The 23,973-nt window shown below is 42.6% G+C and overlaps 1 protein-coding gene across 7 annotated transcripts in view; it reads right to left on the bottom strand.

Moving 5' to 3' along the window:
- LOC120373192 (tight junction protein ZO-1-like) overlaps positions 1–23,973 on the bottom strand; it is a 148,124-nt gene that overhangs the window by 21,299 nt on the left and 102,852 nt on the right. For 6 of the 7 annotated variants that reach the window (XM_039491228.1, XM_039491227.1, XM_039491232.1 and 3 more), the window contains exons 16-23: positions 23,514–23,596; positions 21,381–21,591; positions 20,077–20,177; positions 17,548–17,901; positions 16,858–17,109; positions 15,356–16,249; positions 14,841–14,935; positions 13,979–14,203 (exon numbers count right to left, since the gene is read on the bottom strand). In XM_039491228.1, coding sequence (XP_039347162.1) covers positions 13,979–14,203; positions 14,841–14,935; positions 15,356–16,249; positions 16,858–17,109; positions 17,548–17,901; positions 20,077–20,177; positions 21,381–21,591; positions 23,514–23,596 — 2,215 coding nt within the window. The remainder of the gene's footprint in view (positions 1–13,978; positions 14,204–14,840; positions 14,936–15,355; positions 16,250–16,857; positions 17,110–17,547; positions 17,902–20,076; positions 20,178–21,380; positions 21,592–23,513; positions 23,597–23,973) is intronic. The other variant, XM_039491234.1, reaches the window with a different exon arrangement.

Genomic DNA, 23,973 nt, shown 5'->3' with positions numbered 1-23,973 from the left:
AGTCTGGGTAATAAACAGGAAGAACTGGAATTGCTAATAAATAAATACAAACTATGACATTGTTGGCATCACCGAAACTTGGTGGGATAATACACATGATTGGAATGTTGGTATGGATGGATAGAGCTTGCTCAGGAAGGATAGACGGGGGAAAAGGGAGGAGGTGTTGCCTTATATATTAATAATGTACACACTTGGACTGAGGTGGAGATGGACATAGGAGACCTTAGTGTTGAGAGTCTCTGGGTTAGGCTAAAAGAGGTAAAAAAACCAAGGGTAATGTCATGCTAGGAGTCTACTACAGGCCACCTAACCAGGTATAAGAGGTGGATGAGGCTTTTTTTAAGCAACAAAATCATCCAAGATATATGTTGGAGAAATAACACAGCAGGGCACAGACTATCGAGTAAGTTCTTGGACTGCATTGCAGACAACTTTTTATTTCAGAAGGTTGAAAAAGCTACTGGGGGGGGAGCTGTTCTAGATTTGATTTCAACAAATAGGGAACTCGTTGAGAATTTGAAAGTGGAAGGCAGCTTGGGTGAAAGTGATCATGTAATCAGAGTTCACAACTCTAAGGAAGTGTAGAAAGGAGTACAGCAAAATAGAGACGATGGATTTCAGGAAGCCAGATTTTGGTAAGCTCAGAGAGCTGATAGGTAAGGTCCCATGGGAATCAAGACTGAGGGGAAAAACAACTGAGGAGAGTTGACAGTATTTCAAAGGGACACTATTAAGGGCCCAAAAGCAAGCTATTCTGCTAGGTAGGAAAGATAGAAAATGTGGCAAAATACCAGCTTGGCTTAACCATGAGATCTTGCATGATCTAAAAAATAAAAAGGAGTCATATAAAAAAAAGGAAATAAGGACAAATTACAAAGGATTAATATAGGCAAACAACAAAGGAATGCAGGGGCAAGATTAGAAAGGCAAAGGCACAAAATGAGCTGAAACTAGCTATGGGAATAAAGGGAAACAAGAAGACTTTTTATCAATACATTAGAAACAAGAGGAGGACCAAGGACAGAGTAGGCCTACTGCTCAGTGAGGAGGGAGAAACAGTAACAGGAAACTTGGAAATGGCAGAGATGCTTAATGACTTCTTTGTTTCGGTATTCACCGAGAAGTCTGAAGGAATGCCTAACACAGTGAATACTAATGGAAAGGGGGTAGGTTTAGAAGATAAAATAAAAAAAGAACAAGTTAAAAATCACTTAGAAAAGTTAGATGCCTGCAAGTCACTAGGGCCTGATGAAATGCATCCTAGAATACTCAAGGAGCTAATAAAGGAGGTATCTGAGCCTCTAGCTATTATCTTTGGAAAATCATGGGAGATTGGAGATATTCCAGAAGACTGGAAAAAGGGCAAATATAGTGCCCATCTATAAAATGGGAAATAAAAACAACCCAGGAAACTACAGACCACTTAGTTTAACTTCTGTGCCAGAGAAGATAATGGAGCAAGTAATTAAGGAAATCATTTGCAAACACTTGGAAGGTGGTAAGGTGACAGGGAATAGCCAGCATAGATTTGTAAAGAACAAATCACATCAAACCAATCTGATAGCTTTCTTTGATAGGATAACGAGTCTTGTGGATAAGGGAGAAGTGGTGGATATGGTATACCTAGACTTTAGTAAGGCATTTGATACAATCTTGCATGATATTCTTATCAATAAACTAGGCAAATACAACTTAGATGGGGCTACTATAAGGTGGGTTCATAACTGGCTGGATAACCGTACTCAGAGAGTAGTTATTAATGGTTCCCAATCCTGGTGGAAAGGTATAACAATTGGATTTCTGCAGGGGTCTGTTTTGGGACCGGCTCTGTTCAATATCTTCATCAATGACTTAGATATGGGCATAGAAAGTACGCTTATTAAGTTTGCAGATGATACCAAACTGAGAGGGATTGCAACTGCTTTGGAGGACAGGGTTATCATTCAAAATGATCTGGACAAATTGGAGAAATGGTCTGAGGTAAACCAGATGAAGTTTAATAAAGACAAATGCAAAGTGCTCCACTTAGGAAGGAACAATCAGTTTCACACATACAGAATGGGAAGAGACTGTCTAGGAAGAAGTACGGCAGAAAGGGATCTAGGGGTTATAGTGGACCACAAGCTAAATATGAGTCAACAGTGTGATGCTGTTGCGCAAAAAAAAACCAAAAAAAACAAAAAAACCAAACACGATTCTGGGATGCATTAACAGGTGTATTGTGAGCAAGACACAAGAAGTCATTCTTCTGCTCTACTCTGTGCTGGTCAGGCCTCAACTGGAGTAGTGTGTTCAGTTCTGGCCACTGCATTTGAAGAAAGATGTGGAGAAATTGGAGAGGGTACAGAGAAGAGCAACAAGAATTAAAGGTCTAGAGAACATGACCTATGAAGGAAGGCTGAAAGAATTGGGTTTGTTTAGTCTGGAAAAGAGAAGACTCGGAGGGGACATAATAGTAGTTTTCAGGTATCTAAAAGGGTGTCATAAGGAGGAGGGAGAAAACTTATTCATCTTAGCCTCTAAGGATAGAACAAGAAGCAATGGGCTTAAACTGCAGCAAGAGAGGTTTAGGTTGGACATTAGGAAAAAGTTCCTAACTGTCAGGGTGGTTAAACACTGGAATAAACTGCCTAGGGAGGTTATGGAATCTCCATTGCTGGAGATATTTAAGAGTAGATTAGATAAATGTCTATCAGGGATGGTCTAGACAGTATTTGGTCCTGCCATGAGGGCAGGGGACTGGACTCAATGACCTCTTGAGGTCCCTTCCAGCCCTAGAATCTATGAAATATGATCTATGGTCGGTCAGCCATAAGAGCTCCTAGTGCACTCACCTGTCTGGCTGATGTGATGGCGACTAGGAAGGTGACCTTAATGGAAAGATGGGACATTGGACACATGGCCAATGGTTCTAAGTGTGGTTGATAAGTAGTTAGAGTATAAGATTGAGGTCCCATTGTGGCACCACTGTTGTTGGGTGAGTAAAAACAGAATGGCCTTCTACTGGAGGATGGAAGGCACTGATTGCTGGTAGGTAGCTAATAGGAATCCCTGACATCTTCAGGGACAGGGGATAATTTGAAATAGCTGGGATATCTACTGATGCTGGAGATAACTGGTTCTGTTGCATCCAGATAGAGAAACACCTCCATTAAACTAGATAGCATTTTCTGATAGTCTTTTCTGCTTTGATTGATAATAGATTGAATGGCTTCTGAACATGAACAGTAAGTCTGATGCTCATTCAAACACTGAAGAGAAGAAGGTCAGGTTGGGATGTTTGATACTGCAGTTCTCTCCCAAGTTAACAGATGCAGTAAGGGACATATGCTGTTTGGAGGACATTCTGATATTCATAAGACGTCCAGAAACCAGAAGAAAATGGTTACCCACCTTGTTGTAACTGTTGTTCTTCGAGATGTTTTGGTCACGTCCATTCCATTGTAGGTGTGCGCACGCACCCATGTTGTGGTCATCGGAGATTTTCACCTTAGCAGTATCCATAGGGCCGGCTGTGTTGCCCCCTTGAGTGCCGCATTCATGCGCTGGTATATTAGGCTGCCCTCTCAGTTCCTTCTTGCTGACAACTCTGACAGAGCGGCAGGAGGGCAGGTAATGGAATGGATATGAGCAACAGAGCTTGAAGAACAACAGTTACAAAAAAGTGGGTAACTTTTTTCTTCTTTTAGTGACATTAATAGGCAGCAGATTTTAAAAAAATAAAAAGGAAGTATTTCTTCACACAACACACAGTCAACCTGTGGAACTCCTTGCAGAGGATGTTGTGAAGGTCAAGACCATAACAGAGTTAAAAAAAGAGCTAGATAAATTCATGGAGGATAGGTCCATCAATGGCTATTAGCCAGAATGGGCAGGAATGGTGTCCCTAGCCTCTGTTTGCCAGAAGCTGGGAATGAGCAACAGGGGATGGATCACTTGATGATTATCTGTTCTGTTCGTTCTCTCTGGGGCAACTGGCCACTGTCAGGATACTGGGCTAGATGGACCTTTGGTCTGACCCAGTAGGACCATTCTTATGTAGTGCTTGCTCACGTCGATTCCATTGTAAGTGACTCAAGCAGAATCTTTGGAGGTGGGCTCTGAGTTCACAGCCCTGCAGATTGTAGCATTGCTTTGCTGAAGCCAGCGTCTTCTTGAGCTTGCTGGGTCAGGGTATAATGCAACGTGAATGTTTGGACCAACGACCAGGTCATGGCCTGACAGATTTCTTGGATCAGCACCTGTGCCAAGAAGGCTGCCAATAGCACCTGTGCTCCAGTTGAATGAGCTGTTACAGTTGCTGGTGGAGGTACCTTTGCCAGCTCTGCATGGACATAGGGTGACCTTTAATCCTATCTGTCACGAACAGCTGTGTTGACTTACGTAACGGCTTCATTCTATCTATATAGAAAGCTAGCACCCGCCTGATGCCCAGGGTGTGACTCCTCCTTTCCTCATCTGATCCATGGGGCATTGTGACCCCCTGCAACTCCCTTTTGGGTCAGGACCCCAACTCTGGTCTTCCCTATGAAATCAGTATAGTATTGGGCAAAAAGCACACAAAAGACCAGATTTCACAGGGAGAGAGAGACCAGCTTTCATGGTCCGTGATGCATTTTTCATGGCCATGAATTTGGTAGTGCCCTATCCAAGAGATACTTCCTCAGACAGGACTCCCATCCCTCATGTGTTTGGGGATGGGGAGAGCGTCAGATACTGCACTTGGTGGCAATGTGAGCCTCCCCAAAGCAGTGGTGATATTAGCCACTGATGGAGAAGGAACAGGGGCAGAAGTCACTTAAATTCCAGAACTCTGGGCATAGTTCTTCTCCCGATTGGGGGAGAGAGGAAGGTAGGGTCCCTGAGGTAGGGAAGGAACTATCCTATGCTCATTATAACAACTAGGAAAAATCCATTAAAAACACTAACCTATTTTCAGTGTATATTTTACAGATAAGGCGGCTATTTAGAACCTTTGAACACAGAGGATTCTGACTCAGGCCATGCAGTGGTGAGGAGGACCTAGAGAACTGTTGGTCCGCACTGACCCTTATGCTCTCAGTACAGAGCATGAGGATAGCAACTGCACAGGCGCAGACCAACAGACACTGCTTGCTAGAAATATCCTATCTCAGAAACATGAAGCACATGTGTACCCACATGTGGAATACCCAGAACTCAAAGAAGAATTTTTACTTTCATCAGGTTTTATGTCAAATTGTACAGATATTTTTACCCCCCATTTATAGTCTTGTAAGAACACCCACAATGCAACCAAGGTTAAGGCTTTGTTCTCATCTAACTTACACCATTTTTACACCAATTACATCGACTTCAGTTAAGCTACTTGTGATACCAGAGGCAATGAAAGGATCAAACTCATAGGCTGTGTCTACATTGGGAAAAATTTAGCAAAAAATTCTCATAGGTTCCAAAACCTGTTGCAGAGCATTATCATAGAGTGATGGTTCTGGCTTCTAGACTCACTTTTACCACTCTCTCAGTTAAGCCTGAGTAAATTTAATCAAAATGGTGTTATATATCCAGCTGCAGGTCCCTCACCTACACTATGGCTCCTACCACTTTTCAATAAACATCCTTTCCTCTCTGTGGTAAAACAGGGCATAAAAATGGATATTACTCATTTTCTACTTTAGTGTCAAATCTACATAATTTGTTCAAGTTGTTAAAATAAAGCCTCTTTTTTCATACTACAGAACTGGAGGAATATTTTTAATAAGTTTTCCCAGTGTAAAGAAGGCCATGATTTTATCCTAAAATGTAAACCCAACACAAAGACAGAGTTTTCAAATGTTATTTACCTTATGTGGATAAGACTGTAATTTGTCAGTTGCTGATAAAGGAGTTAGCAACAAGTGCAAATGACCTAGTGCTGAACACAGTTTAACCTCAAGTGAAGAGGTGGCCAAATCATGTTCATTGCTCAGGAGTAGTGATGAAGTTGACCAGAAACAGCCAGCAGTGTTTCATAAAGAGCACTAATGAACTTTTTAAATTTGCAAGGTCTAACATAATCACTTAATTACAGGGCAACCAGAATAATTCTGAAAGAAAACTTATGGGAGAAAGAAAAAGTGAACAGCAAGACTAGACTGAGTAAAACAATACCTCCAAACACATCACCTAAACCTAACAATTCAAAACAGACAATCTTTTACAATCAACCTCTAAATGAAAGGCCACACTGCATATAAGGAGAGTTTTGCTCTAATGTCTATAATTGAGAATACACTCTCCTAAGCAATAGGCCTATAAAGCAAAGGAGAAGAGGGAAGAGAAAACTATTCCATGTACTACAACTGCTGACAACTAGAAGACACAAATGTGACATTACCCTTACAAAGCAGCTTCACTGGTGCCACATATTTTCTAAAATGGACTTTTTGGCATGATTCCCCCATGAAGAACGCCTGATTGGTGGACATAAATATGATGAATAAAAACATTTGTACACATAAATTTCTCAGTGCTGAACCTGTAACATGAGATTCTTTCAAATGTAAAGTTACAACTTGACATTTCTTATAAGGAACACTAAACAATTCAAACTGCTAAATAGATTAGTTTGCTTACAGTACAGAATTTATTGTTACCAAGTAGACAGATTTTATTACTTACTTTACTAGACTATTTTGTTTCCAAAACAGCTATCTAAATTTGTTAGGGGCAGGAAAATGTACATAAAATATTAATACAAAATGTGTCAGTCAATGGATGAAAAATATTTTAAAATTAATGGATTCTGTCCACTTTGTATTACACCGATGTACAGTGAAATTGTAAGCCCAGATGCCAAAATGTATGTTTCTTCTAACCACAGAAGCCATCAATAAGACAAGTGCTGAGTTACGGCATTAGAAATTTATAATTATGTGAATCTTCACACAGAAGACTCATGTAAGTATTTAACTTTGGCTTGTCATAAACAACTGTGTTGTATCTGACCAAAATGCACTGCTCCTTTCTAAATATTAAAATTATGTTAATATTATGGCCCTACAAAGACTTATACAAATGTTTAATAGAAAACAGTCCTATTGACTTCAGTGGGGCAACTCACACTGCATAAAGCTAAGTAGGAGCCTCTCTGCAGGATCAGAGCTTCTATGTGGTTATTCAAGGCAAGTTGCCAAGAAATTTACAAAAACAGACATTTCATGCAGCAGGTATCTAGATGTGCTAGGTGCCTTTATGAGGCAAATATAAACTGGGAGGGGCGGAGGAGTAGACACTAATTCTAGGCTCGGAGTTTCTTTAACAACACCCCTCCATTACTTGTTTAATTAGTAATTTCTTATCTATCAGTGACTAATCATCTATATACTATATGAGATTTGTGCAAAAAATCTTTAAGTCACTTTCTTGCTATTGGTGAGTAAGAAAAGCCAAATACTATAAAACATTAGCAAAAATAACTGGATATTGGGATAAACAGAGATCATGATTTTAATATGCAAAACCAAACCCAAAGTGCTGTTGCATTTAACTCTGTTATTGCATGTTCCAAGAACTCTACGCAGTGCATTCATGTCAGATCTCTTAGGTGGCTCTACCTTTAAGATGTCCTCAGAAGGCCTTTCCTCTCCAGCAGCTTCAGAGGTTTATTTTAAATGTTACATACAGACGCTCCCCGGGTTACGCAAACCCGACTTATGGAAATCCGCACTTACGGAAAAAGTTCTGTAAGCTTTTTTTGTTGTTGTGGTGGTGGTGTGTGTGGAGGGGGGGCGTAATTGTTAGGTATACGTTCCCGACTTATGCAAAATTCGACTTACGTAAGGCGTTCTGGAACGGAACGCTTGTGTAAGTCGGGGAGCCTCTGTACTCTAGTACAGGGGTTGGCAACCTTTCAGAAGTGGTTTGCCGAGTCTTCATTTAGTCAGTCTAATTTAAGATTTCGCATGCCAGTAATACATTTTAACAGTTTTAGAAGGTCTCTTTCTCTAAGTTTATAATATATAACTAAACTATTGTATGTAAAGTAATAAGGCTTTTAAAATGTTTAAGAAACTTCATTTAAAATTAAATTAAAATGCAGAGCCCCCTGGACTGGTGGCCAGGACCTGGGCAGTGTGAGTGCCACTGAAAATCAGCTTGTGTGCCACCTTTGACATGCGTGCTATAGGTTGCCTACCTCTGCTCTAGTAGGTCCCCTTACAAAATCTCAATAGAATACATGAAGATCACATACTGAAAAGCTACTCTCTTCCTGATTAGCACCATAGAAATTTCAGCCCAAAAGCTATTTTTCCCAATCAGAAATGTGAAGAGAAGAGATGAAAATGCCTCCTCCTTCCCATAATCACATCATTGTTGTTGAAAATTTAACAATTAACTCTCGCGAGTTTAACAAATTAAAATTACTAATACAATCCCCATGCTAATAGAGTTTAGGATAATGGGCAAAGTTTTCAAAAGTGCCTACTTGACTTAGGAGACTAAATCATGTATTTGAAAAGCTCCTAAAGCCCACTGAAAGCCAATGGGACTTCAGTTCCTAAGTACTTTTGAAAATTTGACCCATCATGATGCTGTTATGTGTTATAGTATTTCCCCCCCTTTTCTCGTCAGTAATACAATCAATGACCACCACTACATTGTGGTTTTATGCACACATTTCCCCTCTCCCTGTTAATACCACCAAGCAGTTCTAGTATCATCACACTTTTGCTGCCCTTTTATAGTTGCTCAGTTAGAGACAGTGGACAAAGAATAGTGAAATACCTGCCTAGTGAAATGCCCCTTACTGTACTGCAGTGACGGTTTAACTACAATAGCTAATGTAGATCAATTAACCCGAAGTGGAGGATCACTTTTGTCTTTAAAAATGTTTAAATTTTTTTTTAAACAAGAATTTCCCTCCTGTATTATCCATTCCTACCTCATTTACCCACCACCTGCTTTTCTACAGTTACATCAGGAATACTCCCAAGAGCTCACTGCGAAAGTAGATAAAGCTTTTAGAAAAAGATCCAGTCTCTAAATTTTTCTCTGCTCTGAACTGCCTTGAACCCGACAACTGGGATCAATAAGACATAATTTTATGATAGAATTGCCTATTTGCAAACAGCACCAACAATCTAGTCCCTTATCTCCAGAGCGTGTCATGTCTCAAATTCTGATGAAATCTTACAGCCCAGCCAGGCCTGACTTTGCTCAGCCATTACTACTCCCATGTAAAGTGTATATTTTGTTTACACTAAATTGTTTGCATTTCCCTCTTACAAGTCAGAATGTTCATCCTCTCAGATTTCACCATTTTCTGTCTGATAAATATGAATTTTTTCAAAAGGAAGAGACACTAACTTTAGTTTGTTTGAATGCAAGCATCTATGATAGCAGAACAAAAGTTTACAGATGAGAAACCACAGTACTTGTTCATTGATACTGCAAAGCCACATGAGTGTATACTCATTTCTCTCTCAATATATACACCTCTACCCCGATATAACGCTGTCCTCGGGAGCCAAAAAAAAAATCTTACCGTGTTATAGATGAAACTGTGTTATATCGAACTTGCTTTGATCCTGCAGGAGATGGATTGCGGCTCCCGCTTCTTCTACACCTTGGAGAAGAAGGGGGCGAAAAAGCACATCCTCTGCCTTTTGGCAGTGGATGGCACCCCCTCATGGATCCAGTGAAGATGCGCGAGAGGGCCAGGGCCTTCTACGCTGGCCTTTTCTCCCCAGATCCAACAGGCGCCAATGCCTCCGGAGTGCTTTGGGATGGACTCCCAACAGTCAGCACGGGCGACCGGGACCGGCTGGAGCTGCCTCTCACTCTGGCTGAGTTCTCGGAAGCCCTCCATCTCATGCCCACCAATAAATCTCCGGGCATGGACGGGCTGACTGTGGAGTTCTACCGTGTGTTCTGGGATGTCCTCGGCCTGGACCTTGCCACCATCTGGGCTGAGTCTTTGAAGAGCAGGGTCCTTCCTCTGTCATGCAGGCAAGCAGTGCTCGCCTTACTGCCGAAGAAGGGGGACCTCCGCGATCTCCGGAATTGGCTTCCCATCTCACTCCTCAGCACGGACTATAAGGTCATGGCAAAGGCCACCTCACTGCAGCTGCGGTCCATGCTGGCGGACGTGGTCCATCCAGACCAGACCTATACCGTCCCGGGCCATATCATCTTCCATAATCTTTATCTGGTCCGGGATCTCTTGGAGCTTGGGTGTAGGGATGGTCTGTCGTTCGCCCTCCCGTCCCCGGATCAGGAGAAAGCATTCGACCGGATGGACCACGAGTATCTCCTGGGCACGTGGGCATTTGGCTTTGGGCTCCAGTTTGTGGGGTTTCTCCAGGTGCTGTATGCCTCCGCAGAGTGTTTGGTCAGGCTTAACTGGACCCTGACCGCACCTGTCAGCTTCGGGCTAGGGGTGCATCAAGGCTGCCCACTGTCAGGTCAGCTGTACACTCTGGCCATTGAGCCCTTCCTTCGTCTCCTTCGCAAGAGGTTGATGGGGCTGGTGCTGCATGAGCTGGAGGTGTGGCTGGTCCTGGCAGCGTACGCTGACGATGTACTCCTCATGGTCCAGGACCTGGACGACCTGGAGGCTTGTCAAGCTGTTTATTCAGCAGACTCCTCTGCCCGGGTCAGCTGGGTCAAGAGCTCCCTCCCACCCACGCTTCAGGCCATCCGGTGGAGCGCAGGTCCGCTGCTCTATCTTGGCATTTATTTCTCTGCCACGCATCCATCTCCACTGGAGAACTGGCACGGTTTAGAGGGCAGGGTGACTGGGCAGTTGCAGGGCTGGACAGGACTGCTCCGGTGCCTCTCCCTCCGGTGAAGAGCATTGGTGCTTAACCAACTGGTCCTGTCCATGCTCTGGCACCGACTCAACACCCTGTGCTTGCCCCCAGTGTTCTTGGCCAATAGCCAGAGGCTGGTTCTGGAGTTTTTTTGGCTGGGACTGCACTGGGTCTCTGCAGGGGTTCTCCATCTCCCCCTGGAGGAGGGAGGACAGGGCCTGAGGTGTATGCGCATGCAGGTCCATGTCTTCTGCCTCCAGGTCCTCCAGAGACTCTTTATGATGCAGGTAGCTCGGCATGGAGCATACTGGCGCACGCCTTTCTCCGCCTGCAAGGGCTCCGATATGATCGGCAGCTCTTTCTCTATCCGAGAGGTCTTCCGCAAGACCTCTCCGAGCTGCCAGTCTTCTACCAGGACCTCCTCCGGACCTGGAGGCCGGTTTCAGAGACCAGGTCCTTTGTGGCCACCGAGGGGGTAGATCTTCTTGTGGAGCCCCTGCTACACAATCTCCATCTTTGTGTGCAGGTGGTGGAGGGAGTCACCAAGATCAAAGACCTTCTGGACTATGACCTGGAGGGTTGGGTGGATCCCCAGGTGCTCGGTCAGCGCATGGGGCTCTCCACCCTTACGACCCCCCGGCGCATACTCCAGGAGGTGGAGGCAGCCCTGCCTCCCGCAGCTCGGTTTTTACTTGAGCAGGTCCTGTGAGAGGGCCCGCCCCTCACTCCAGGCCCTCTGGAACTTTCCATCAGCCCCCTGCCCCGTGAGCCTTCCCGGCCTCCCCCTCCTCGGGCCTTGAGCCGGCTGCGTGCAATGCAACCAGGTCGTTTACAAACCGCGCCAAGGGACCATCTCTACATGATCATGCTTCACACGCTTCATTACCCCACCCTCATGTCCCACCCTGATACCAAGTGGCGGGAACTTTTACCAGCAGTGGGAGGGTGGGGAACCCCGATGGCCCAGTTTATATTCCATCTTAGTCCCGCGGCCTGCCGGGGACATCAGCTGGCGGCTCCTCCACAGAGCCGTGAGCCCAGGCGTGTACTTGGCACGGTTTACCTCTGTTCCTGAAGCCTGTCCCTTTGGTGGCATGAGGGAGACCCTGGCACACATGTATCTTCAGTGCGCCAGGCTGCAGCCCCTTTTCCAGCTCCTCCAGAACCTCTTATTGAGGTTCTGGTTGCACTTTTCCCCGCACTTGTTTATTTATGCACACCCAATTCGAGGCCCCACTAAGTCGCGGGACCATCTTGTCAATCTCCTCCTAGCCATGGCCAAGGTGGCCTTTTGTAACACCAAGGGGGAGTTTGGGGGGGGTGGGGGAGGCGCTGCGACTGTGGAGCTGTTTTCCATTCTTTTATCCGTTCACGTATCCGGGCAGAGTTCCTCTGGGCAGTGTCCACTGGCTCTCTCGACACTTTCAAGGAGCAGTGGGAGCTGTCCAGGGCTCTCTGCTCGGTGTCCCCTTCTGGTTCCCTAGTTTTGACCCTTTGACCCACACGCCTGTTCCTGTTATTGCCTCTGTTGTCCCCCGAACTCAGTTGGGTTCTGGGTTTAGTAGCTCCTCCCTAGGCTGGGGGAGGGGCTTTTTAGCAGTGGGTGAGCACTAGCACCACGTCCCAGTTCTCAATAGGAACACTCTCCTGTATCCATCTGGCCTGACCCTATCACAGAGGATAAACATATTGCTGTTTGCATTGGTATAGTTCTTTTCATTATGGATATTAAAAATCTTTACAAATATTAATTGAAACTTACAGCACCTCCTTGAGGTATCACCACTGCCAGCCATTGTTCCTCAGGGTCTTGCTGTATGGTGAAGGAATCACTTGCTCAGGGCATACTCTCCAAGGGCCAAGAAAATTCCCCAGTTTTGCTTTGACAGCACAATGCTGAAAGCCCTAGTAGACTCTGGGGGCCAGCTGAGCTGTTTAGGTCACTTCTTGTGATGTCTGGAAGCAAAGAAAGGGACTCCTTTCCTCTACCAAGAACTGTTAGGTGGTTGAAGTCCATTTCTTTCTTTCAGAAGATATATAGAGTAGGATGAAAAATAAGAGGACAGATTCACAGCTGCCTGGGAAGCAAAGATCATAGGTCACTAAACACATTCCTCTCCTCCTTTAGTATCACGTTGGAGGAGCAAAAAAAGTAGGAGATCATTGCTCTATATGCAGATCTTATCTAAACAAGTAACAAGCTAGTAACTAGATGATTCATACCATTTAGTAAGATTATTCCTTTTTTAATTTGTATAATATACTTGGTTGACTTTTGCAATTTTAGGTTCTCCTCCGCCACTACCTTTAAAAGATATTGTGCAGCAAATTCAGTAAATCATTTGGAATTTTAGGTATCAAGCCTCAACTCCTGGATCGTTATTTTCCCACAGATTCTTTTTGTTTCCCTGATAATGTATCTAACACTATCTTATACCCTGTAATTGTAACTTACACTGAATTTTAGTGAATTCACCCACCGGTGATCTAGTGCTGGACCGTTCTATTGAGAGATTTCCCTAAAATCCCTCAGCGCACACACAGCCTGTGAAAAAGCTATCATCATTTCAATTTTCAGATGGAGAAAGTGAAGGTCAGAGAGGTGAAGTGTCAGAGTTAGGAATAGAATCCAGGTGCCCTGACTCAGTCCACTACTCCAGACCCTGGTGCTCACAATGAGGTAAATGGATAGAACAAATGAATAGAAACCAGACAGATCCTAAAATACTGAAAGAGCATGGGAAAGCCTATTGACTACCTGGTGGTGACGTTCTCAATTAAAAAACAAACAGAGAAAGTAGTAAAAATGTGCGCGCGCACACACACACACACACACACACACACACACAGAGTGAGCTAAATTTGTGTCAGAGCTTTCACACAGTTTCTGTATAAATGTTCCAAATCAAAGAAGTGGTCCAATATAGGAAAAAGATGTTTCCATCTACAGAGAAAGACATTTAGCATCAACATCACATCCAAAAAGTGTAATTAAGTTTTTCAGACTAACTTCATACAAATAAATTCTCTTGACACTAAAACTGTCTTTTTTGTTACACAAAAGCTATGCTTTTTCATCAGGTACTTTGGATATCCATCTTGGTGGTTACAGAAATTCATACATAGTAAGTTCAGTTTTACTCCTAAATTCCACCCCACTTTAAAAACAAATGAATAAGACAAGATAAGATGAAAGATCTTACTTAGAATAGTTAGTGAAGTTCAGTTGATTCTGAGGATGTACTGGTTTAGCAGGCTCAGGGTGGTGGCTGGCAGGAACCTGTGTAGAGGGCTTATTTTCAAAACTTCTGCGATCAAAGTATGAAAGCTGCTTTCGATAGTACTCTTCATCTTCCTCAGGATCATAGTGATTTGAACGTACTATGTCTTCAGATGGCTTCACTTGAGGTCTCTGTGGTTCTGGAGCCCTAAATGGCAATGATAATAATTAACACTTTGCTTTCTTGTTTGTTTGGTGGTTTTTAGTAGTAGTTTGTATTTTAATTAGAGTTCCACATCCCAAATGCTTCTTTGTAATCTAGCTAACCACAATACAATTTAAAAGTAACTCTCATACAACTATGTAAAAATATATTACAACTGCTTCTCAAATAAACAGAATTGCATTTAGTTGGCAAAATATGGAGCTTACATATGACTAAACAGTGGACTGAGAGCAAAACCTTTCAGCCTTTAACATATACGGTATTGAGGTTAGTTAGCTACGGAGGTTGTATCACAAAATCCCTTACCACCTTTCCTTCGACTTTACCCATTTCTAAATTATCTAGACTAAATATTAAAAAGGTCTCCAACTTATGCCATAATTATTTATTTCTTAAAAGGATCTGAGAAAAGGGCACAGTGAAGTTCATTCAATCTTGCATCAGAGCATCCTTTAAGAAAAGTGTCTTGGCGGCCTCTATTACAGATGTACAGGTCACAGTGATATAACACTTCTACTGTAATTTTAAATAGCCAAGCAGAAATATCTCACCATTGAAACATCCCCTCTTTTACTATTAGATTACATACTTGTGTGTTAATGAGAAATGGTACATTTACCTGTAAATTGTCTTCTCATGTTCATACTGATTTTGAGAGGTTGGCTTGGAACCACTCACTGTGACAATGGCAGGTTTAGGTGCTAGTTCTGGAGGCTGTAAAAAAAAAAATCAAACATATAGGTTTACTTCATGACATTCCTATATTTAGAAAGTATCCATGGTATTCATTTAAAAGAAAACCATGTGATTCAAAGTATCAAAACCTGAAGAAAGGGTGCATTTAGGGTAGCAAATTCCCCTCAATAAAACCTTCCACTTTCTATTTTTAACATAAAGTATACTGAAGGTACATAGCTAAGAAGGTAGTACAACAAAGAAAGAACTCTCTCTCATTATATATATATATACATATATATATATATACATATATATATATATACATATATATATATATACATATATATATATATACACACACACACACACACACACATACACACACACACACAGACTTACTGTTTCTGGTACAACCTCATTTGGTACCTAACTTCAGTATATGCATTAATTATTTACCTTGACAGCTGATGTATCATTAGGATCCTTGATTTTTTCCACTGATGCTGATCTTTTGTTTTCAAACATCTTAACTCTAGTTAGCACTGATTGTGGTTTCATGGCTGGATCTTCTTCTTCCTCTGTTAGAGTTGGTGGTGTAGGCAGTGGTTTACTGTTGGAAGGCGGTACTTCTGGTTTGGTTTGTGATGAGGGTGGGGGAGGAGGCACACCTGCAGTGCTATGAGAAGGTTCATACTGTCCTGCTTTAGCATTAAATCCTTGTGGAGGACCTTGTTCATAGCCCCTCATATGTGGATCGAAGTACTGCTTAGGTTCAGGAGACTTAGATATTGCTGAAGGGTATGTCTCAGCTTCTGATTTATATCGACTGTGAATATCATATCCAGCAGCGGGCTGTTCTTCATATCGCAGTTGTGGCAGACTGAAGTTTTTAGGTGCATGTTCATAGCGAGGCCTACTGTCATAAACCATTGGAGGTGGTTCTTCAAAGCGAGGTTGTGCTGGGTAGTAGCTGCGTTCTGTGCTCTCTTCTACATTTTGTCTGGGGTTAAAGTCCCTAGGAGGTTGGTTATCATAAGGTGGTCTTGGCTGGTAGGGCTGTTTTTCATCATAATATGCCCAGTGGTCCTCATAGGGAGGTACACGGTCATCGTAATGTAGACGAGGGTCATAACCACGGGAAAACTGATCTACATAGTTCGTAGAATCATACCTATATGTTGACGGCTCATACTCTCTACTGGGTTGTTTCTCTGCATACTGAGCCTGGGATTCGTAGATCAGATTTGTCTCTTTCTCCTGTCTCTGTACTGGATGATTAACTGCTGGTTGTTTCAAGACGTAGTTCTGTCTTGGTGCCTCCTCATTAACGTATGGATCCTTTTTGTATACCTGTAGAAAGAGAAAGTCTCATGTGTAACATGAAAAAAGCAATTGCGCCTATGTTTATTTAAAGTGCTACGCTGCAAGCAGAATTAGATAAAATTAGTTTAGGGATTTATTTAAATTACAGGGAAAAGCAGTCTTTTTTTTTTTAAGAATGGAAATTAACTAATGTTTGAAAAAATTCACATTCATATTCAGTGTACCCTGATCTACTCATTTTATAATTATCTGTTTCCATTTAGTAAACTGGAAACCATAAGGTGAGAGACAAGTTTAGCATCATTTTGAGGACAACACAGGTTTTTGACAAAGGCTCATTAATGAACAGCATAGGATGTTGACAATTTAAATCAAATATGCAAACAAAAAAAAAATCAGACAAAGCAACTTTCATTTAAAATTTCTTGTTTTCTAGAAAATATAGAAGAGGACGTACAATTTGAAGCCATGCAAACAAAAAATAGGATGATTCTTAGAAATCTAGATGCACTGTTGTATAGTTCATGAACCCTCAGAAAAATCAAAAGGAATTCTCCAATAAGGAGCAAAAAAACCCAATCATGTGCTAGCTTGATGTATAGCAGCAAATTAGTGCAATGATGCAGCACAGGTACCTTTGTTGGATCTATATGCGGTGATAAGGATGATGGCTCTTGATCTCTTAGCATTATGTGAACTCCCTCAGTGCTTGGTGTTCTTAAGGGGCCAGCTTGTAGTTGAAAAGAGTTGTAAGGAGCTGAGGTGGGCTCCTCCAGTCTGACATTAGTTAAGTTTACATTAGGATTAACAGCAGAAGGTGATGAGGTTGCAGGGTTTGTTTCAGGCGACGGGGAAAGGTAAGGGCCTGCAGGTGAGGCTTCTGCTTTCTGTGAAGTGTTCAAAATATTTTAAATATAGTGCTCTTGTATAATGCTATGACTTTCCAGTCTATATTAAAAATAATACTAAATGTTTCGATCAAACACATCTACTACATGTATAGTTATTTAAAGAGCACTGATAGAAAATATCAGGCACTAGCACTTTTCAGCAGTTTTAGAAAATCATATCACATTTTACAAAATGAAGCAGATATCTAAATATATAAAGTAGACTGGAACGTCAGGTATTTTCATATCAAAATAAATCACAGCCCCTTTATAAGAAAAAAAACCCCAAATTCTCTAACCCATTCTGGCATTATTATTGGCAGCTTCTGTGGTGCACTGACAATATTGTCAAGGACTGTACACAAAAGTCCCTGCTCCAAAGAGCTTACACTCTAAGGAGAATACCTCCTATCAAAGTGTAAAGTTGCTGCTTACCAGTTGAGAGGCAGCTGTTTTAAATCCTGGAGAATCTATTCTATGATTTGGCTGGGTCTGAGCTTGCGATGCATAAGGAGGATATGTTTGACTTTCATGATGCATTCCAGAGGAATCCTCTCTTACAGGTTCAGAGGACCGTGTAATAGCAGATTCAGGAGGAGTCCCAACTTCATCATTGAGCGTTTCATCAAGTTCTTGATCAGTGTAGGCACCCCCTTCTGTATCTGTGTCATCATAATCTGAAGTGTGTCTACTATCTGTGCTGTACATGGAATATTCACTACCTGGAGCTGACAGGTAGGAAAGGCGATCATCGTGTAAGTCAAGGTCATCGCTTGTAGCACCATCTGCCTGTGTCAAACAAAATTAAATCAAGATCTTTAATAATTTTCAAAGGATGCCCTTCACCTTTCATGGGAAACTGGGGAGGATACTTTCTCGTGGAGAACTAAAAATCCATGTAAATTCAACACACTGTATGTATCTGCTTCCAATTTGTGATGGGCAGTTAAAAAGCCTGGTTCTTTAAAGTGATTAAGGGTCTGATTTTCAGATGCACTGAACAATTCAATAGGAGCTGTAGCTGCTCAACAACTCTGAACACCTCTGTAAAATCAAGCCCTTATTGTTGGAGGATATCATAAAACTGCTCTGAGGGTAGGAGTCTGCAGTTTTCCTATCTGCATTGCTCCTCTAGTTCAATAACTGCTGGCTTTCCAGCTGTTACACACAGTCACTTCCCAGTCCCATGGGATCAACCAGAATGGGGCAGGGAAAGGGGCAGCATATAGAGGGAATCAGAGCTTCTCTTCCTTCCCCCGCCCACTCCAGCAATGGTGCTGTGGGATAAGTGGCATTAGCCATTGCATGCAGCTGGAATTCCTGTGCTCCCGTTGCCCCTACCTACATCTCATATGCCTGCTCAAAGGGAGCCTTCCCCACAGGTTAGGAACTGTTCTCTGAGGGTATGTCTACACTGCAATTAGACACGTGTCTGAGTCAGCTGGCATAGGCCAGTCACAGGTGTCTAACTGCAATGCAGACATACCCTTAGTGCAGGAGTGGGCAAACTACAGCCCGCAGGCACGATCTGGCATCTCAGGGCTTTGGATCTGGCCCATGGGATTGCCCGCGCCGCTCCTGGAAGCCGCAGGCACCATGTCCCTGCGGCCCCTGGGAAAGGGCAGAGGGCTCCGTGCACTGCCCTCGCCTGCAGGCACCGCCCCTTGCAGCTCCAATTGGCCGGGAACAGGGAATCGCAGCCAATGGGAGCTTCGGGGGAGGTACCCGCAGGTGAGGGGAGTGCGCAGAGCCCTCTACCCTCCCCCAGGGGCCGCAGGAATGTGCTGCTGGCCACTTCCCAGAGCGGCGTGGGGCCGGGGAGCCTGCCTTAGCTCCGCTGTGACCTGCTGCCACCCCAGAGCCGCTCCAGGTAAGTGGTGTAGGGCCAGAGCCCGCACCCTGAACCCCCTGCCGCACCCCTCATGTACTCCAACCCCCTGCCAAGATGCCTCCTGCACACCAACCCACTGCCCTGAGCCCCCTCCCGTACCCTGCAGCTTCCTGAACCCCAACCCCCTACCCCACATTAATGGCCCTGCATGCAATTTCCCCACCCAGATGTGGCCCTTGAGCCAAAAAGTTTGCCCACCCCTGCCTCAGAGTATCACCACCATCATATCAGCAGAGATTAAGAGTAATTCCCACTTGACAGCTGTTTAGTGGCCTACCCAAAATGAGTCAATCATTTCTATTCAGTTCTTCAGGCCCTTTCTGATGTTGGCACCCTTCTTGATAAAAAAAAAAAAAGACCAATGATTGAATGTACATGATAGTTTTGTTATCTTCTCCTACTAAGCAACAGGGTTGGGGTATTTTAGCACAGGCAGTGTGGGGAAGCTTACAATGCAATTGCCTGTGCGGTACATGTTAAGGGCACAAGGGACCATCAAGCTCTAATCTGACCTCCTTTATAAACAAAGACCATAGAATTTCTCCCACTAAGTCTTGCATTTAGCCCATAATTTCTGGTTAAGATAGCGTATATCTTTTACAAAGCCACTAATCCTGACAGATGTCAAATGACAGATAATCCACCACACCTCTTTGTAAGTGATTTCCATGGGCAAATAACTACGTTTTTTGTCCTCGTTACCGAGGTTGTCTCTACTTTTATCTTGGTAGAAATCAGTGTAGAGCAGTTCACAGTTGTCAACTGAGTCAGTTGATTCCTTTAGACCTGGAAGTGATAGGCAGAACTATAAAAAAGGTTTTTTTTCATTCCAGGAGAAAACCCAATTGTCTTGAAAGCACAACTGAGAGGAACGGAAGAGAGAGATGTACAGATACAGTGGTGACCACTAAGAGCAGCAATATCACCAGGATTGTTTTTAAGCAACAAAGATACTTTACAACAATCTTATTATGATCATGAAAAAGGGAAAGGAAAGACTGCTCACTACTGTACTGTAGAAGAACAGTAATGGTTTTATCATTCGTACTCAAAGGGAAAGTGACTTTTCTTACCTTTCCTTCTGAAACCCACACCAACTGGTTCTGTTGCTGCTGAATTGCTTCCTTTAGTGCTCCATACCAGCCATCATTCATTGAATTCAAGTTGATAGTAGCTAAAAATAAAATGGGATTAATATGACTTCTTATATAACATTTCTTTTTCAGTTGGAGAAAGTTCTGGACCACTACCACCAAATGCAATGTGAATTGTGAGTTTAAATAACTCTTGGGGTACTTTGTATACACACATTTATTTATGTCTCCCTTTTATACAAAGTAGTTTTGGGCATTTTATCAGAGTTAACAATGAGAGCTGAGTTCAAGCACAATTTTACTCTAAAAGAAACTATTAATGTGGCATTTTTTTCCTTAAAATACTTTCCTCTTGTGTTTAATTCAGAGTCCTATCTGTCTCCTTTAGATATCATAATACATTTCTGCTGATTTTTACTCCTGTTGGCCTTGCCAAGCCAACACAGCTAAGAGAAAGTGAGGTGGCTTAGATTCCTACCTGTGCTTCAGCAGGACAGATCTTTACTACATTCCACCTATCTATCTGAGACTACACAAATACAGCAAATGTAATCTGGTCTGCAAAAGTATTACTGGTGATGACATACAAGGAAGAAAGCATCTAGCTTGATTGAGATTTATTAATTGCCAGCCCTGTAAGCAAAAATCAACTTTTTTTTTAAATTATTTTGATCATATTTGATTCAGGAATCAAATATAGAAAACTGCAGCACCCTATGATGTCATTTTTACAGTCACTTTCAAAGCAGAACCACGTGTTAAGCCATCCCAGCTCTCCCACTGTTAATACCACTCTTTGCTGCTATGGGGCAACAGATAAGTCTGAAAGTGAATCAGGACCAGAGCGCAAGAAGGAAGGCCAGTCATGGATACAGTGGGAATTAGTCACAGTGAGAGCAGCATGGAATACCCAAGGGAAAGAGTTTGGGAAGGGGCCAAAACGTACCATGGGTCATGAAGAGATCTTTGTCTGCAACCCCCCCTCCCCCTTCAAGAAGAGAGGCAGGAAGAAAGTAGCAATACAAGAAGAGAAGAAAAGAACCACACAGAATACACACTAGTACTGACAGATCTTTGAAACTTGTGAAAACCACTAACCAATTTTTATTAAAATTTGAGGGGCTTTGATGTAATGGGTACTATTGGTACTCAGTTACCTAGGAATGCATAAAAACCATATTCACACTATACAAGAGATGCTGTTCAAACCTCTGTTGGATATATTACCCCTGCCCCAATTTAAGTTGGGCTTTGTTCATAAACACTTCCTGCTGTTTACTTACTTGTGAAGAGATGATGATTATTTTTCCGTAGCTTGTGAGCTCGTTCATACAATTTTCTGGCACTTTTCCGTGATTCTGGACACAGTCTCATTCTCATGGTTTTTACACCCTGCTTGGAATCAGGGTTCAGGAACACCACAATGGGATACCATTGTGCATAATTCAGACGATCCACAGCATTTGGAGTGACATCTAATAAAGCATGTTTGTCCTGCAGAGAATAGTACATATGCAAGTAAAGCTTTCAAGCTCGCTCTCTCTCTAGATAATGCATTTTTAGTGTCTTCTACGGGTTTGTTTTCTATTTACCCTACAAAATTCACCATAGCATTTATGCACTGATAACTAACTTACTAACCTTTTTCATTCTGAAAATGGAAAAACATATGGGAATTCCCAGTACAGCTAGGCTGCCCATGCAATCAGTCCCATCAATATCAGTACTACTTAAAATTGGTATGCCTAAACATGAATTGTTATAACATACAATATATTTAACCCCTATAAATCAGGCACTTTTCCTAGGTAAAGGGTGAGCCATAAAAGGGCACTGTACCAGAAACAAAGTCTGTGGTTACTAGGAAGAAAGGCCAGGTCCAGATTCCTAGGTAGAGCTAGTTTTCATGTCTCTTCAACTCTCCTTCCAAAAAATCCCTGCCCTGCACATGGGACTTGACTGGTTTTCCCCTGCCACAGAGCCAATCTCAGGAACATGCAATTAGTGCAATAGCATGTAGTGTTTCCAGCTTGTGATGTTCCTTCAGTGGCTAACATTTTTTCCACCAGAGGGGGCAATAAACAATTTTGTTTTTAAAATAAGATGAAAGAAGAGGGAAGGGATGGGAGTCACATGGGGTGAGCTAGTATTAGACATCTCCAGGAACCTAAAGGAGGGAGTTTGGCATCAGTTTCTTCAATTAAGTAATCTGTCACTTGCTTAAAAAAATGCATATGAGCACCACAGCTGCAAGTTCCACCCTTCTTCATGGGAAGAAAGTAGAGGAGAGTAAGCAGCTTAGAACAGCAGTAATGGAATAACAGAGACTTCTTGAAACAGAGCCTACAAGCACATCCAGCTTGAAGAATTTAATGACGGGGGCGGGGGGGAAAATCAAGTTTTTCAAGTGATAGTCTGCATTATATTCCACAAGTGGTTATCACATGTCTAGTCCACATGCATTGGATAACTTTTTAGTTAGCAGTACCTGGAGGGGTGGCACATGCACCCTTTGCTTCCTCATGTGCGTGACCAAAGTATAAAGGGCAGCGTGGACCAGTACTGCCTGTGATTCTGGTGAGGTACAAGTCCCTGAGTTTAAAGCACTGCCCCTCCTGGGAGACCATCATACATCTCAATACCCATGCAAGTGGCACGTTCTGGACTGGTGAGAGATCTGCAGGTCCTTTTTGAAACAGACCCAGCATTTAAGGGACTAGTGCTTGAGGGCCTTCTTGTTGGGAGCAGTCCATACACCCAGACTTTGTTCCTGGGCCCCCAACGTCCAAACCTTTCGGGGACCAGAGATCCTCAAGGTTTGCACCAGACACACCATCAAAACAAACTGAGATGCTCTCCCCAAAGTAGCCTTGGTTAATAACAAAACATGTTATTAAATAATATCTATAAAATGATTATATGCACCAATCACAGAGGAAGTTGGTTGAGATGCCATTTTATGCCCAATAGCCCAGGGGGTATCCTAAGTTAAAATCCCTGCTCTGGAGCAGGTACTTGAATCCAGGCCTCTTTTCTCCCAGGTGAGTGCCTAACCGTTAGGTTATTGGCAAGTCTGCAATGGGTGCTCAGAGAAGTGCTCAATCAACTTTTAAAAGCTTCTACACAGAGAAAGTTGTTTCATTCAACATTACTGTCACTGTGTAATTGATATAAAAAAAGAGTACATAATTTACTACAGGGCCTGGAGATAAAGTATGTACATTTTTTGTTTTTGAAATCTGATTTATACTTTGTAGTTTATGCTATTGTACGTAAAAACCCCAGCATTTATTGTTATGATTATTAGGTTTATTCATATGATTAGTCATTCGATTAATCAACACTCCAGTTCTCTCTCGTTTGTTTTCAGAATCAACTACACATTTAATGAAACAAAGCATATTTTTACCACTTACTCTGTCAATTATCTGTTTTATTGTATGAAGACGAATAATGCCAGAACTACGTTGGTCCGTACCAGCATCTCTTGGTTCACTTTCTGTTCAAGAGAACACAGTTAAAAGTCATGATTTCTTAGCCACCTACTGGTTAATTACACAACCCTCTCTATGCCCCCATTATAATAAAATGGGCCATCTCCTCTTTCTAGCTCATAATACTGATTCAGACCTTATATAAGTTACAGTGCTGAAGATACATTTTTTACTTAAAAATAATCCAGGAATTAAACTATTAGGTCCCCAGTTTAGTTATAAAATCCTAAGAATTTGTTAGGTATTTACTAGGACAGGGGTAGGCAACCTATGGCACTTCTGAAAGGTTGCCGACCTCTGTACTAGGAGCTTAATTCTGAATGTTTTTTTTGCAAGGTGCTGAATTAAAGAGGGGGCTGGGGAGGGAGCCCTGAGGAAGCTC

The sequence above is a fragment of the Mauremys reevesii genome, linkage group 10, assembly GCF_016161935.1.
Source record: "Mauremys reevesii isolate NIE-2019 linkage group 10, ASM1616193v1, whole genome shotgun sequence".
NCBI lineage: Eukaryota > Metazoa > Chordata > Testudines > Geoemydidae > Mauremys > Mauremys reevesii.
The sequence above is the reverse complement of the archived record's forward strand: the minus strand, read 5'-3'. Positions and strand labels throughout refer to the sequence as shown.